The sequence below is a fragment of the Serinus canaria genome, chromosome 4 (genome assembly GCF_022539315.1).
Source record: "Serinus canaria isolate serCan28SL12 chromosome 4, serCan2020, whole genome shotgun sequence".
In the NCBI taxonomy this organism is placed as follows: Eukaryota; Metazoa; Chordata; class Aves; order Passeriformes; family Fringillidae; genus Serinus; species Serinus canaria.
Genome location: NC_066317.1, coordinates 36,137,530 through 36,154,504, shown reverse-complemented (window position 1 = coordinate 36,154,504; position 16,975 = coordinate 36,137,530). Strand labels below are relative to the sequence as shown.

The 16,975-nt window shown below is 35.1% G+C and overlaps 1 protein-coding gene across 1 annotated transcript in view; it reads left to right on the top strand.

The window, feature by feature from the left end:
• The first annotated feature begins 1,914 nt into the window (after positions 1–1,914).
• GLRA3 (glycine receptor alpha 3) overlaps positions 1,915–16,975 on the top strand; it is a 56,463-nt gene continuing 41,402 nt past the window's right edge. The window contains exons 1-2 of the mRNA XM_050973705.1: positions 1,915–1,993; positions 7,182–7,249. Coding sequence (XP_050829662.1) covers positions 1,915–1,993; positions 7,182–7,249 — 147 coding nt within the window. The remainder of the gene's footprint in view (positions 1,994–7,181; positions 7,250–16,975) is intronic.

Sequence of the window (16,975 nt, the reverse complement as noted above, 5' to 3'; positions counted from 1 at the left end):
TGTAATAACATGAGGAATCAGATCCATTCAGAATGATTGATAATGAAAATTATGGCACTAGGATAATTCCAAACTGAGCTATAAAAAGAATATGTTGAATACTTACTTTCTCAGAAATTGAAATACATTCTGCAGCTATGCGAAGAAATAAAGACCTAGGTTAGATATTGAAAGAGAGTAAAGAAACATTTTTTATTGAAAAAGATACCAAAATATTGAAAACAATTTATAAATATCCAACAATTAAACAATTTGTGAACAATTTAAGAATATACAAATCAACTTACACACAGAATAGAATAAACACTTGCTAAGCAATTAACTCAAGGATAAAAGTTAAACTTTCTGGTTTAATATTACAACTAAAAGACTTAATTTCCATTTTTAATTAAAATATGAGCAAACCATAAAATTCTATATTCTTCTGTGTTCATATTCTATGTGTGCCCAAATTTGTAACTATCAAGGACTAACATGAAATCTTTTTTTAATTTAAGATAATAAATCCAAATTTCAAACTTGAAGACAAAAATTTTAGCAGACCTTCTAAGTGGAAGTTTCTGTAAAACTGTAACTTTTAACACCCTTGGTAAAAGAGTCTTGGAAAGAAAGAAATTACATTCTCAGTCTGTGCTCCACATGGCTTCTGCACACATACATACTTGTATGGAATTTTTCCATTTTGATATTCCATCCATTGTTAAGAAGCACAGTTTAGCACGGGTATTTTATGAGTCAGAAAATTCCTAAAGGCTTTACATATTCTCTGAGTTTACATCTAAACAAAAACATATTTAAGTGGTTCTAAAAGAGTGAATTGACATGGAGATAATGAATTGGGTAAGTAAAAGAGGTTGAAGTCCTTCTGTAATGGATTTTTTACTTGAATTTAGCACAAACGTGCAAAGCTCTTGATCTCTTTTGAGAGTCTAAAAGCCACAAATGGTTTCAACTGCACCGTGTATCACAAAATTAATCAAAATTAATGTATTTTCTGACTGTTATTTTTCCAGTGTGTTAGACAGTATTCAAGAGTTGTTCCACAAAACAAAAACTTTTCCTTTGGGTCTCATGGCTGATCACAGCGCCACTACTCTGCTCTCTTAGCATGTGCAGAACACACTTTAGAATGTCAGTGGGAGTTGTGCATGCCTATGGAGAGGAGGCTGTAGGAGATGGCATTTGACATGTGGCCCTGAGAAGAAAAGTTTGCCCTAGAATAGTTTCTTCAGTAAGTCGTAAGGGTTTTGTTTTGGATTTTTGTTGATTCTTTTTTACCCACTGTAGCAGTCACTTTTAACAGGAAATGAAACTCGAAGACAATGTTACATACCACCTGCCAAGAGACTGATCTGTTTTATTATGGTTACCTATCAACATAAAACAGAAATTGGTGATAGCAGAACTGTTCTAATCAAGTCCTTGGTACTTTTTTTTTTTGGCTTCTGATCCAGGCTTTTATTACAGCACTCCCAGTAAAAATAGATCAATCTCAGAATAGAGTCCAAAACAGGACATAGACAGCTACTCCAGGAGATGACATTATTTAACTCTGTGATAATGATATTGATTATTGCTGACTGAAAATGTTATTAATCTTCAGAAGTTCTGAGGAAGAAGTAACCTATAATTGTGCAACATAGCAGAATACAATGTATGTATTAAGTGACAGATATAGAAAGAACTTGCTGTTTCAATTTCTTTACTACTACTGTTTTTGAAGCATTAACTAGCTTGAAAAGCCGTCTTAGCTTTCCTGTTTTCCTGTTCCTACAAAAATGAGCTATGACTGACTAAATAAAATCAAAGTTTTGCTAACAAAACTTCTAACAATTTTTTTTTTGTTTGTTTTTCCTTGCTGTTAGCTTGGTAGCCACAAAGGAAACAGACAGTGCAAGATCTCGTAGCATGCCAATGTCGCCATCCGATTTCCTGGATAAGCTAATGGGTAGGATGTCAGGCTATGATGCCAGGATCAGACCAAATTTCAAAGGTAATTTCACAACTAAACTTTCAGGTTTTCAGTATGTCTGTATTACTGCTCACAAAAATGCAATTTCTGAAACAAATATGAGAACTAATAAGTACATTCACTGAAAAAAAAAGAAGAAAAGGGCCTTTCTTTTGTATGTGTGGCAGCTCATTTCAGTAGCAATAAACTCTAAACCTGCCACTTTCACAGCTGCCCAATTGCAGGCCTTTAGTAAATATACCTTATCCTTAGATTTCAGTTGACTGATATGTTTTGTTAGTTTCTTTCATTTTCTGAAATGCTTACTGATGGATTCAGATTCCCATCTTGGATTGCCATAGCATGAAACACTATAGAAAGCAAGCTCTGTGAAAGACTGGCCAATCTTCATATTTGTCTGGTTCTAAAGAGTGTGTTAATGATGTTGACCATCAAACTCAAGACAGCTTATCTTAGTTGCCAATTCTACCACCGAATTATATTCCTCTTTCCTGGGCCCCATTTGTGCCTTGAAATGCCAAAAGGACCATCTTTCCTCTTGTTATTTTCCCTGTTCCCAGTTCTCCACTGAAATTGTAAGTTTTCAATACATAGAATTTTGTCTTGGCATATGCCTTTAATGCACTTATCACAAAGGAGATTCAATTAAAATAAAGCAGATTCAAAGGCTGAAACAGTGTGTAAATGGAATGACTACATCTCCTGAGGGTCTTAGCATATTATCCAGACTCAGGCACATTAGAGTATTTAATGAAGGATTACACAAACCATATTTTTATATGAATACGCAAAGTATCATACGTACAAAGGCCATCCATTCTAGCCTGGGAAGTCTGGGTAAATTTGACTACTCTTCTTTTTGAAAACAAGGAGATCCAATGTTATAGTGGAACCATATTTAACTCTATTACTGAAATTTTAAACAAGGTATCAGTATTTAAATTACCTAGAATATAAATAAAGTTTTGAAAGAACAAACCTATTTTGATTAAAAATTATATTATTCTTACTTTGCCTTAGTTGCTTTGTCCTATGTGTGTCTTCTTGAGTCCAAAGGATTCTCTTAGCTCTAACATTTCACGTAAGCCCCATATAAGGCTTTACTCCATGTTTACTACAAAAATTTTCCTTCAAGCTGGCAGAGCTTTCTCCTCTAAGTCATCTGTCACTGCCTTTCCATCTTAATTCTTACTCAGCACGAAATGTTATAATTTTTTGACATGTCCAAGTTCCAGAAACTTAAGTGGTTTTGACTCTAAAGCCACTGCCATGTGCTGGTTTTACCAGAATTTGCTCAGTCTGATTCATAAGGACCATGTAAGAGATTTGTCAGATTACTTCCTCATCAGCAAACCATAAACAGTTGGTTGTGTATATATAAACTTGTTACCCAGGATTTACTGCAGCTGGAAATGCTTTGCTCTTTTTTAAGTTGGTGGTGCTGATATTTCTCAGGAAATTATAAACGTGCACTGGAATTTCGAACACATCTCTATATGATTTGGGGATTGAATTTTATAGTTGGTCATGAACAGCATCCAATCACAGTCTTCTGGTGGGGCAGCAGTGAAGAATAGGCAGATGGTTTAGAGATTATGAAATTAAATGCAGTACTTCTTGAAAGTATAATTCAAAGGATTTAGAGCTTTGTTTTGTAACTATTGAAACTTAAAGAGACAAAACCTAATTTGACGTTGTTCCTTTTCAAAAAGTGTGTATTTTAAATCTTCTTGACAGTTATGCACTTTGAACAGATCTGTCCAGAATGATTCAGACCTACCACTAAGAATAAGTATCTCCTTAAGTGACTTTGCCACTTTTTGGTTGGTTTTATTTCTCCTACCACAAGTGCTGGGGCTTAATGCCTTTTTGAGGTTTTAAACTGGCTACAGTTTTAATGAAAGAGGGTAAGAACTAATAAGAGAAGTCAGACATTATTTTAAATTATTTTTTGTTCCAGGAAAATTCCTATGCTGACAAGATTTTTAATTACCAATTTTATTCATAATTAATCTTGGTCAAGGAGACAAAATTTTGTCTATGTTCTCTGCTTTTGGATATAAAATACTGCATATGAGTTCTTGTTCAAAAATATAATAGAGAAGACATGGTATTTATTCAGCTATAGAATACATCAGGAAATTGAGAATCATTGTAAAAGCTTTTTTTCAGTTACATTTTTTTTTAATGTTACATCAAACTTATTGTAAAATGCTTCTATTACTCAGTTTCCTCATTGCAGATGATATCCATTCCTGCAAGTATGGAAAATACTTCATTGCCTTTTAAATTTGAACACAATTATGTAACCCAGATGTAAAAAATTTAAATATTAAAGTAAAAATTTGGGCATTTATATAGGCAAATGCAAAGTATTACTTGCCCTGATATTGGCACAAATTTTGCAGCAATCATTAGTTTAGAAGCTTTGAAAAACAGGACTTAATTTAAAAAAAATTTAATTTAGTTACATACGCTCTCCTGATCCCTTCTGAAAACTCTTTCTATTTTTGGCCTTTTCATTATTTTCTGGTGATAAAACCTTTGTTTTTTGGAATGTTAAAAAGATATTTTTTGTTTGGTTTTAATTTGCTGATTAGTATACTGATTTTATTGCCATGTGACATAGTAAGACATGGAGAAGTATTACCTCCTTTTGATGTTTACAAAATTGTGTATTTGCAGATTACTGCCTACTGTATACCTTTTCTAGAGTTTTCTACTTAGGCTGGTTTTCATAGAATTGTGGCAGCTTTTCATAGAATTTTTGATCCTTTTTGACATTTTGACATCTTTCTCCCTAATATATTAATTCATGCGATGTATTTATATATAATATTAATCTGTATCTCTTATTTTGAAAAGTTCTTGTTATTTCTACCAGTTTGGCTGGTACAGAGGTAAGGTTTGCAGAGATAAAGTTCATGTTCATGTCCCCCACCATCATACCTGAAATCTGGGGGGGGGGGGGTTTTGGTTCAAGTTATACTTGCAGAGCATGGTACACATTTCCACTGATTACAAAATTGACACAGGTGACAGCTGACTCACAGTGAATTGTATTTCCATGATTCTTCGAAGATTTTGTAATGTCTGGATTTATATCACCTCAGCTTGTTCACTTGGTCTGAAATGTCTTCTACAGTCTTCATACAGAATTCCAGCAGAATGGCTCTAGTGTTTGACACAGCCAGCAAATGGAGACAAAAGCTGCCACAAAGACTTCATTTGGCTTTTCTGCTCTGACCTTCTTCACTTCCATGGATACCCTTATACCTTAATCATCTTCTTTCAGCTTTCAGATCCAGGCAGGATTCTATTTTTAATGCCTTGTAGATAGCAATCATTGTTAGGTTTTCTGTCTCTAGTGAGTTTTAGCTCTATTTCTTTCCTGCCTCTCTTTAATCTATGTTCAACTTGCCTGAATTCCTGTGTTGGAAGATGACTTCCAGCTTTTACAGCTTCTCATTCGTGATTCTTTGTGACCATATTCTGGGAAGTTCATTTTTACTCTCAGCACAGTGTCTTTGAGTTAACTCTAAAGCATTTGGAGGCTACTTTTAGCTTCTACTTTTGTGCCCCTTTTAACTCGCTATTAGCTATTTTATTGTAACTTGAAATTAGGCATCAGCACTGTAGTGATTTAGAGCTTTTTCTTAATAAAAGCAACTATGATGATTAAGCAAACATATTTTAAAGAATAGTACTATTTTAAACAAGGTAGCATCACAAGAAATTTGAAAGGATGGCAGGTACTACAACATGGAAGTGCTTGAAAGAAAAGCTGACTTGCAAACAAATGACTAATATGGGCAAGTTGTACAATTTTCTCCCTGACAGGCTTTAGTGACTGCCTTCATTCATGGTCCCTGCTTTTCCTTTTCCCCTTCATTCTTTTCAGGAGTCGAGCATGTAAAGCTTTTACTGATTTCTCAGAAGTACTGGATATAGTCAACAACTCTAAATAATTAACTGTGTACCAAAGTGACTGCAAGTGCTACCTCCTTACCTGAGAATTCTGCTCCATACGTGTAGTCTTGTGTATTGCAAAGACTGAAGTATGTGTAGAAGTGTTTTGTTAGAATTGTTGTACAGGACTTCAAAACAATTTTTGCTCTCAGAAATGTTCCAAGTTCTGTCCTATTGGGAGAATTTTTAATGGACATTCTGATTCTTCAAGCATTTAATGTGAAATTTATTGGTCATGTTAGATTTTGCTAGTTGGAATCCACCAGTAGCAGCCAAGGATTTTTCTTCAGTGATACTAAAAAGAGATATTACATAAAGGTTTATAAGACCAGGCTTCATATTCCAGATACAGATCTCTCATTGTTAGACTGCTTACAACTACAAAAAGAATCCAGGTTCTCCAATGCTGAAGTGGTTTATTGATATAAGAATATTGATTGTAGGAAAAAAAAAACTGAAGATGTAAAAACCTTGTTTCTATTGGACATGGACTGAAATTGAAAAGGAATAATGGAAAAATTAGCATGCTTTTCCACAGTGGCATTTTTAAAGTGACTTCTGGAAAATAATTTAAACCCTTTTCCATGGAGGCAATTCCTTGTTCAGTTTTCATAATGACTGCTCTGCCACTATTGATTCTTCAAAATGCAAGATAAGACAAAACAACAGTTGAATGAGGGCCCATGGTAACAAAGAATGCCGTTATAAATGGACTCAAACATTTTGTGAATTTAAGGGAAATGGGAATAGAATCTAAATGACTTTGCTGTAACCAGTAGAGATAAGAGAAGCAATAATGCATTTCTTTTCCCAGTGATGACAGATAACATTGAAGGTAGAAGCTGCCTTGAGTGAAGAAAGTCACTTTCCCCTCTAAGTGTTGTGAGAAGTGACATGCATTCTCACTGAAATACACATAAAATATTTTTACTATATATTTCAAATGGGATGGTCTTTTTCATTTTTCTTATAGAAGCATGAGTGCAGGTTTATAGTGAGCTCTGTTTCTGTGGGTTTTTTAATTGCTAAACCTAGTCAGATAAGTAGTGTACCTTTGAGAAGAATCAAAAGAAAATTATTAGAAACCACTCAATTTAATTGTGCAATAAATTAGTTGTGAATGTAGCATTATTTCTTCCAAAGTCATTAAATATTGTTTATAATGGTTTATATTGAATAATCAATCAATAAGCAATAATTCTGGAACAGGGACTGGTGGGTTTTTTTTTCTCTTTTGCAGGTCCTCCAGTTAATGTCACATGCAACATATTTATAAACAGCTTTGGATCCATTGCAGAGACAACTATGGTAAGATATTTTAACTCAGTCAATGTTTGAAGTTCAAGTGAAATATGTTTCATGAGCTCTACAGCTAGCTAGGGCTTCTCTTCAGCTGGAACTCAGCGAAGAAGGAAATCCACTTCTGAGAATGGAAAGTGAGGATTCCTAATTTGGCAATTGATTTTTTTTTCCTAACAAAAATTTCATCATTATACCATCACACCCAAGTAAAAGTAATGTCAAGTCTAGAAGTTGTTTTTTTTTAATTATTTCTACCTAAGTTTTATTTGACAGTTGAAATAAACTAATTATTAGATAGATATTAGTTTCAATAATGTTCCACCTTCCTAACCTCAAAAAGTGCTAATTCATTAAGCAACTTTGTTAATAATATTTTTTTAATTTCATTATACACAGTGTGTATTGAGATGCATACTTTCTTTCAAAAGTCCTTCTTCCATAGATTTATTGCACTGAAATAATAGAAATTACTAAAACTTTTAACTGGTATATAAAATTTGGAATAAAAAGAAGTTGGTTGCATGCTTTTGTACATACATTTAAAATTTGTCCACTAAAGAAAGACAGATGATACAGTACAAAAAGATGAGATTTTCACAAAATAAGGAAAAGAGGTCAGAGTGTAAAGGTAGAAAAACTAGATATTGAACTGTGAATTGACAAGAACCCCCAGGGTAATCTCACTAAAAGGTGAGAAACATGCTAGTAACTTGGAGTACAGATATAATCACTAAAATTTAGTGTGGGGAGATACTGGCATTCCTTCTCTCTACAAGTGTTTCTCATTTGTTTGAAGAAAGTTAGAGGCACCTCTTTAAAAACAGTTACATAGTAATTTTGGGGCAGAGTGTGCTAAAACACTGAGAGATGACAGAAAAACTGTGGGAGTTTGTAAGATCCAAATATATAAAATACTCTGAAATCCCAACAATTTCAGGAGTCAGGATATGTACTTGGAAGGACAGAACTGAACTGATATAGCGAAAAAAGATAAGAAAAAACAACCCAAACAAACAAAAACCTACAAAAAAGCCCTAATGTCACCAAGGGCCTGTTAGGAAAACTAAAAGAAAAATTCATATAGTCAAATGTTTATGCCCCCTGTCTCCAAGTGGTATTAGCAACTGTCTGTTCTTCACTTTCCTTGGAACATAGTAGTAGACGTTATTGAGAGAGGTAGATTTTTTTTTTTTTCAGATAGAAAATTACTTTAATTTGTATTTGGTGGCCTTTCCAGATTGCAAATCCCAAACAGATTGACAGGGCATCTAGAGAGATTTATTCAGGTTCAATCAGAGGATTAAGCAATACCCACATGATTACAATAGTGTTCCACAGCTACTTCCTAATGTCTGGATGAATGAATCTGGTCCAAAAGAGGAGACAGATCACAAGGTCAGTAAAGTTCAAAGACCTAGCCACTCGATTGCTATATAAAGGATATATACAAAGCTGGAGTCCTTAACACAAAAATTGTTCTGAGTTTGGGGAGAGGATGACCAAGTTCACATCTCAATTGGATTTTCTTTCCAAAACCTGAGTTATAAACATTTCCTTTCAGTGCAAGTTAGTTAAGTTAGTACAATATTTCTATTTTATAATCAAACTACATTCTGCTCTGTGGTAGCTTGAAAGCAAATTGAAACAGTCAAGGTAGCCAAAGGCCTGGTCTGTAACAAATAGTTCCAGGTAATTTAATATGTTACAGAAAATGCCAAACCTGGTCAGAACCACAAGGTTTTTCATTCTCCTATTTTCATGCATTCAGAAACTGGACATTTAAGTACAACCTTTACCTTCAAGATGCTTGTGTTCTGTTAATAATGTATTCACTGACATGGCTCAAAACAGACTTCTACTTATTGTCAGCCACTGATGACCTCTCAGAGACTCAAATCTTGCTTTGCAGAACAAATGCTCTTGTCTAGATAGGACTTTCAATTGTGTGGTTTATTAGCTTTTCTTCTCCCAAATACTGATGGTGAACTTCTGAAAAACATGAAAATCTTTCTACCTTTACATGACAATCAAAACAATCTTGCATGGCGCAAACTGAATTTTTAATTATAGTTAATTCACTGCAGGTCAGTATGTCTTCAATTTTCACTATTTTATCAGTTGAATTTGTTGTATCTCTTAAAACTCAGGTCTTAACTCATTAGAACAAATGCTTAGACTCAAAAAGGACTTTTAAATTCTTGATAAATACCTTTCTTTCCCAACTGTAAACAGAACCGGTTAAGGAAGCAACAAGTACAAAATAAAATCTGGCCACTGATACCTTGCATTTAAAACTATCAGCTGATAATGGGATACATAAACTGCATACCAGCTTTAAAGGAGTCCAAACACATCAGCCCTGTCCTCTTCTGTCGTTGCAATTGCCCCTGGATGTGTCCTTCCCTGTGCGGGCCTCCCAGGGTCTCTTGTTGATGTCCAAAATCTTTGAGCTCCCTCTTCTGCCTTGGCTGTGCATAACAGAGGAAACAGGCAGAGAAACAAGGGGTTAAAAAAGCCTGCTCGCTTGCAAAGTAGCCCGGTGCCAATTTCACACTGCTGGGCTGAATAGCTCTCAGTAAGGGCCAGGGTGTGGCAGTGTGCAATGGGAAGGGCAGTGTGTGGCTCTCGGGCAAGCACATTCCTTGTAACTCATCTGCACCTGCTCTAACAGCTCAGGAGAGGCAGACAAACTGAAAAAGTAGCATCATTTGGCTTACAGCTTGTCAACTCTGTAAACTGGTTCTCTTTTCTTTCTTGGTCTTTCCTTTCTGTTCTTCTTTCGTTCTGTGCGTGCGTTTCTGTTCGTTCTTGTATTGCTTTCTTTCGGTGTCATTTCGTTCTTTCGTGATGTCGTTCGTTCTTTCTTTCTGTCTTGCTTTCGTTCTTTCTGTCTTTCGTTCTGTTCTGAGTTACTGTCTTTCGTTGCCGTTCTTCTTCGTTCGTTCTTTCCTTGCATTCCTTGCCTTCGGTCCTTCCTTCCTTACTGTCCTTCCTTACTCCTTCCTTCCTTCCTTCCTTCCTTCCTTCCTTCCTTCCTTCCTTCCTTCCTTCCTTCCTTCCTTCCTTCCTTCCTTCCTTCCTTCCTTCCTTCCTTTGGTTCTAGTTATTTCATATTCTATTTCTTTTTCTCAAAATACAAGTCAGATGGTTCACAGCAGGGAAAAGAATGCCACCACTTTCTAGGAAGCTGATTTGAACCTCAGTGATTTTAGGTGATCATATGAGCAGTTTCATTTGTGTTATGTATGCTCTGAGGAGGCAGACAAAAAAAGTAAATTACATAATTGAAAACACCCTTAAACAAACTTTTCTCATTGGCACCACTTAGGATCCAGCCTCACCAATTTTTCTGTGTTATCAAGCTCAATGGTTGCATTAGATCTGTCTCTGCATGTCTCAATGATATTTACTAAGTAAGAATTTCACACTCATCCTCTAGACAAGAAAAACTCTTATTGTTTCACACATATAAAGGAAAACTTAGGACCAGTGTTTCATATTTTACATGTTGCTGTTATTCTGGGCATTTTACACAGAAGAATTTAGAAACATGGAAGAATAAAAGATTAAAAAATTGTGAAAACACAGGATAAAATTACTATTTTATTACAATGAAATTAACATAAATATTTAATACAAATTAACATGTGAAGTTTTTCATTTGAGATAAATAGTAAAACCTAAGCACACATAACATTAAAGATCTGATAATAAGTTGGATTGCTTGGTCACATAAATTAAATATATATTGGCAATATGTGAAGAAAAGGAAAGAAAATTCTTTTCTTACTGGTGCAGTGGAATTTAAATTTCAGCTTTTATCACAACACACTAAAAAGTTCCTTAGAGAGTTCAAGCTGCACTCAGCTTGTATTCGTACTGTATCTTCTAAAGCTAAAAGATTTTGTGATCATTAAGAGCAGTGTCATATATATTGTTGGTAATCACCAAAAAATAAGAGAAGAGATTATTCAGTCACACAAGGTCAGAATAATATCAGTGCCAACATTTTCAGCTGCAAATGTTCGGAGTCAGAATATTGAATACACAAAACAATTATTCTGTCGGGTACCTAGTAGGCCATACCAAAATATCTGCTTTTATTCTAGGAAATGTGACTGATAAACTTGCTCAAGGTTTTCTGAGTTTTAAAGGTCAGGTACAACACTGACCTTAATGCAGATTTACAGCAATTTTTAGTCAGTGTGTGTTAATACGCTTAGCATAATGCATGTGCTCATAATGCAGTGAAGGGGACACTCACAGAGAGATGTGATGGCAAATAACAACAATGACGACAATTAACACTGAATTAATTAATTTAATTTTAATTTAACACTCTTAATTAATCCCAATTAACAACTGAAAATCATATGTCTCTTATTTGGCCTTACCGTGTTTTTGCTCAGGGGTATTTCTTGATTCAGTATGAAAAGAATTGAATGTTGATAGGAAGCACGTTACAGATCTTTCTGTACTCTCCCCATTAATGAGATTATCTTGCATTTGCAAATAAAATTTGCTTTTAAACCACACCCGCCCATTTTTAAGCCACCATAATTACAGTCCTGTCATGAACCACAGCTCTTAATTTCTTAGGCTTTATCTTTTTTCAATAAGCATTTCTGATTTTTTTTATTGTACCTATTCTAGGTTGTCTTTCAGTAGATTGCTTGGAAGCAGTGTCCCCTTGTACACATTACAAACCTCACTGCTAAAAAGTTTCATCAAGCATTTTTCCTCAAATTAATCATTTAGGCTGATATCTCAAATAGTAGGAAATAGATGTCTTTCTTTACTGAAAATACACTGAAAAATCTGTCCAGTATATATAGCAATGTGTTAATACTGAAGTGTGAGGAACAAACACCTATGCTTTGTATCTCAGATGAGTGAAAGCAAGGCTTCCTAATAATGGCCACTTTACAGTTTCAGAATTTAAAAAAAAAAATCCATAGCTGACAATAAACTCCCTTCTACCAAGGCACAGAAAAATTGATTGTTCTCATGCAAATTTGGACATCAGATTATATAGACCCCTCTATTTTTCATACACTGGCCTCTGCCACCCTGATCCTGGGTTACAGAGTCAGGAGTAGACAGATGTTTTACAAATTCTAGTGGGTCTACAGCTGTCCAGTTTGTTACATGTCAGAAGTAATCCAGGCAAATCCTGTTGCTGAACCTGCATTTTAAGCAGAGAGATCATATCACCCTCCTGACATACAGCATCTATTCCATATTATACGGAAACTCTATAGGATGCAGCCAAATTTGTTTGGAAAAACACTTCAGTATGTATACAAGATATAAATTAGCAAACAAATAGCTTTTTTTTTTTTTTTCCAAATTTAAAAAGGAATTCCTATACCCATTGGTTTTCCAAGCAGAAATGGAAAGCGTTTTTATGTACACTTTTTTGCTCTGGAACTTTTAGTTTAGGATAACTTTTTAGAAGTAAATCTTGAAATTTCCTGGAAATTGGGTGGAAGATATCACGTAAAACACTGGCTGGCTTTACAACAGCATAAGAAAGTGGAGAGGGACAAGAAAATATGAGGCAAAGGTAGCACAGCCATGTTCCAGATGGCTGACCAAGTTGCAAGGTGTGACGTGGCATTGCATTGGACATCAGATTATATAGACCCCTCTATTTTTCGTTGCATTGAACAGTGGATCAAGGGTAATGTGTTGTATTGCACATCACTAACAGGTGTTGAGGACATGTTTTTAGAAGTGCTCCTTAAGAATGAGTTCAATTTGAAGCTGTGCATAGCAACATGAGAGTCAAGTATCTGATTTGCTGATATACCCAGAAAATCTCTCTATTACTACCAAATGCTACTACTACAGTATCTTCTGCTTTGACTTCCTGGTCCTGGAAGAAATGTCAGATCAGGTATACAACTATCTACACCAACTTCAGGTATAAACAAGTTCTGAAAACAAAACCCATTAGTCAGAGATTTTTTTCTTAGGTCTAGGGAAATGGTAGCAGTAGTAGCCTTGCTGCTTGTGTGCTGGGTCACATGTTTTTTAATTCTTGTTTACATTAATGTAAACTTAGCTTCAAATATAAGTTGAAACCATTTTATAATACTTTAAACATTAAAATTATACAATTCATCAAAAGTGCTTGTAAGAATCTGTTTTTTACATACCAGATTCTTTTTTTTTTCCATAGATGATACACAGCATGCTAACAATTATGGCCATTAAAAGCTTGCAGAACAAGAAGTATTATAAGTCTGTGAATCAGACATTAATTTTCTTTACAAGTCAATATGACCACAGCAAGGTGTGGTCTGATATGCATTTTCCACTGACACGCCACTCCCTATGTCATTACTGCCATTACATCAGTAGTGTTAGACCTCTTCCTCCCCAAAATCCTTTCAGATCCTAATATCAATTTTAAAAATTAAAAAAACTCATAATCTCTCAGATAGTTTGATTTCTTTTTGCACAAAATAACCCTTATGACTTCAGCATCTCAGACATACTATGTGGGCCTCAGCAGCAGCAGCCTTCTCCTTCAGCACAGAAACTGGGTTCTGCTTCTCTCACTCCTAAGCACTTCCATTTGACCCTTTATCCAATAACCGTCTTACCCAGGAACAGCTACTCTGCTGTTTCGATTGATCAGACAGGTGTCTCTAGACAGAGATCTGCAGATTGACACTTTCCTCCCTCTCTCCAAATTGCAGGCAATCCCAACACACAGGCTTCTCTGCTCCTATGCCTCTAGTTTAATGAGGCTTTGCAATGCTCAGCAATTTCATCCAGGCTGAAAAGTACTGCAAAGCCAACAAAAATCCCTCATCATGATTTAATCCCAGCAAACGGGTACCACACAGCCTCTCTCTTATTCCTACACCAGTGGGATCAGGGAGAGAATTAATTGGAAGTGTAAAAGTCAGAGGACTTGTGACTTTAATAGGGCAAGCAAAAGCTGCGCACAGAAGCAAAGCAAAACAAGGAATGAATTCACTGCTTCCCGTGGGCAGGCAGGTGTTCAGCTATTCCCTGGGAAGCAGGACTCCATCACAGGTAAAAGTTGCTTGGCAATACAAACACCATCACTCCAAATAGGCCCCTCCTCCTTCTTGCCCCCATACCCCTTTCTCCCCCCCGATATATACTGAGCATGACACCGTATGGTCCTACTGGGTGTATTGCCTTGGTCAGTGGTGTTAGCCATGCCAACTCTGCCTCTTCCCTATTTCCCACACACCCCCAGTCTCTCCACCAGCACAGCAGTTGGAAAAACAAAACAAAATTCTTTGGCTCTGTTAAAGCATTGCTCAGCAATAACAGAAGACATCTATGTCATCAGCCTTGTGCTCAGCAAATCAAAACATAGCCCTGTAACAGCGGCTGTGAAGTAAATTAACTTTACCTCAGCTCAAACAAGGTGCAGCCTTCTCCAGAGTTCAGAAAGATCCCAACTTGCAAGCCTCTAGGCTTAAAATTTAATTTTGCCTAGGAGCAAATTTAGTCCCATATCTTTCTTTCCCATTAAAAAAAAAAAAAGAAACAGGCAGCCACCTCCTCAAAGCACTTTTCAATGGAAACTGAGGCAGTGTGATTAAATGCTAACCTAAAACTTTATTACAACCATTAAGATATTGAAGGCGAATTATAAACAAATATATTGAACACACATAACTGAGAAAAAGTAGGTATTCATTATTTCTTGTTTACCTGTTTTCAATGATAAAACAATAATCTTCAAAAGCACTCTTGGAGAATCTGAATTTATTTTCCTGCTTTAAAAAAATACCCAGTCTTTACAGTGCATAATCTTTAAGACACTAGGTTTCTTTTCCAGTTAATGGATTTTCAAAACGTAAATGTATAGGAACATTTAAGCTAATTTATTGGCATAACAGGATTAGTTAAAGGAGATTTCTAGTCTGATTTCCATCTACAAACATTGTAAGCTACAATATGCCGGATCTCTATCAATCTTCTTTTTAGTTCCTCTATCTTCTTTTAAAAGATTTAAATTGAATGAGGGTTTAGCTACTTAACTCCTGGTAGGATTGAAGGGATAGAATACTGAAATTTGATGTTTCTAGTCAGCCATTATTAGGTCCCTTGTTTGCAATATATTTTTCCTTATTTTTGTGAATGTGGCTGCTCTACAGTTTCAGAAAACTGGCTATATTAAATACATGTCTTGTTTATATATATATATCTTGTCTTGTTTATATATATATATATCTTTATATATATATATATATATCTTTGTATATCATATATGTATATTAAATATGTACTAAATACAAATACAACAACAGTTTTCATTACATATCTTGATATTTTACACTGGTTGTTTTTTTCATTAATTTTGGATAGTTTTACTTCAACTCCTAAATATTTATACTAGACCTTACAAGGTAACAAGACTATTTCCAGCTTAGCAAAATGTAGGGAAAATGTTTTTGATTTGTGCCTGTGACTACTGTTCTATTATTACTGTAGTATTACAAATCACATAGCTGAGATCTTTTAAAATAAGGATTCACTTTTCAATAAGTTACCTTTACTTCTACCCCTTTCATCATGGACCTAGTGGAAGGCCATAAAATTTATATTTCTTCTTTCTCCCTTAGTACTCATCTAGACCCACATGTACTTGTTCACAAAGTTAATTTCTTCATGAAAGGAACAGGTTTGCAAATCAATACTGAATGGAGTTTGTGTCTGTTGAAGAGTTTTATTTAATTGCCCACGTGTATTTAGTGTGGCCTTAATAACGCCTAAGACTCCCTGAGTTATCTGGGAAGGTAGACATATCACAGGATTGCAGGAGACCTGCATCTTTTTGAACCAGTTGCCAAAAGGCAAAATATCTTAGGGCTTTTCAAATGATGCCACCATATGATGTCTTTCAGTAGACAAATAAATCATTCTCTTTCTCCTCAGTATTGGTACAGTTCAAATATACATAAAATTTTACATGTTGCCATGGTATCATTGTAAAACCACTAAGTCAACATGATTTTCCTAACAGACCTCTTGGTGCATTTCATGCATATCAGTAAATTTAAGGTCAACTCATATCTGACCAAGTTTGTTTAAATTATAAATATATTCCTTCTCATAGGCCACTTCAGCAGGTATTTAGACTATAGGAGTTAGCAGGCCCTGCTTCTGGGCTTGACCTAGTTTAGCTTTACTTTTCATTTTGCCTTATTTACCCCATTCTAGACAATGTCATGCTTGTCTACCAATGTAAGAAAGGCATCAGAGAAATTTAACATTGAATTACCAAAATTGTTTTTGATCTAATTCATTATATTTCTCCGAGGAGATGAAACAGAGGGTGATTTCAAATATATATTTTCAGTAAAGAATTATAAAATTAGCCCATTCAGTCACTCATTGAAACCAGTCATATTTAAAGGGCTAACATAAAATTCATTTATAACAAAATGGAATATATAGCAGCAAAAATTCATGTGAATAAATGAAAAATCTCAGAAAAACTTAACTTTTCACTTAGCAAGAAGTACCTTCTGCTGTTAGAGCAAAAACTTCTTCAGGGACACATCATTTGCCTGCAGAAAAAAACCTAGACTCTTTTGTCAACTGAGAACATGGCAAGGACCAAATGAAGGCAGAGGCTTAGTGTATGTTGTTTGTTCATGTAATTGTCATGTCCTTTATCATCTAATCCCTTATACTGCGGCTTGAAAGTGCAAACATTTTAAAAGCCCCTGAGCT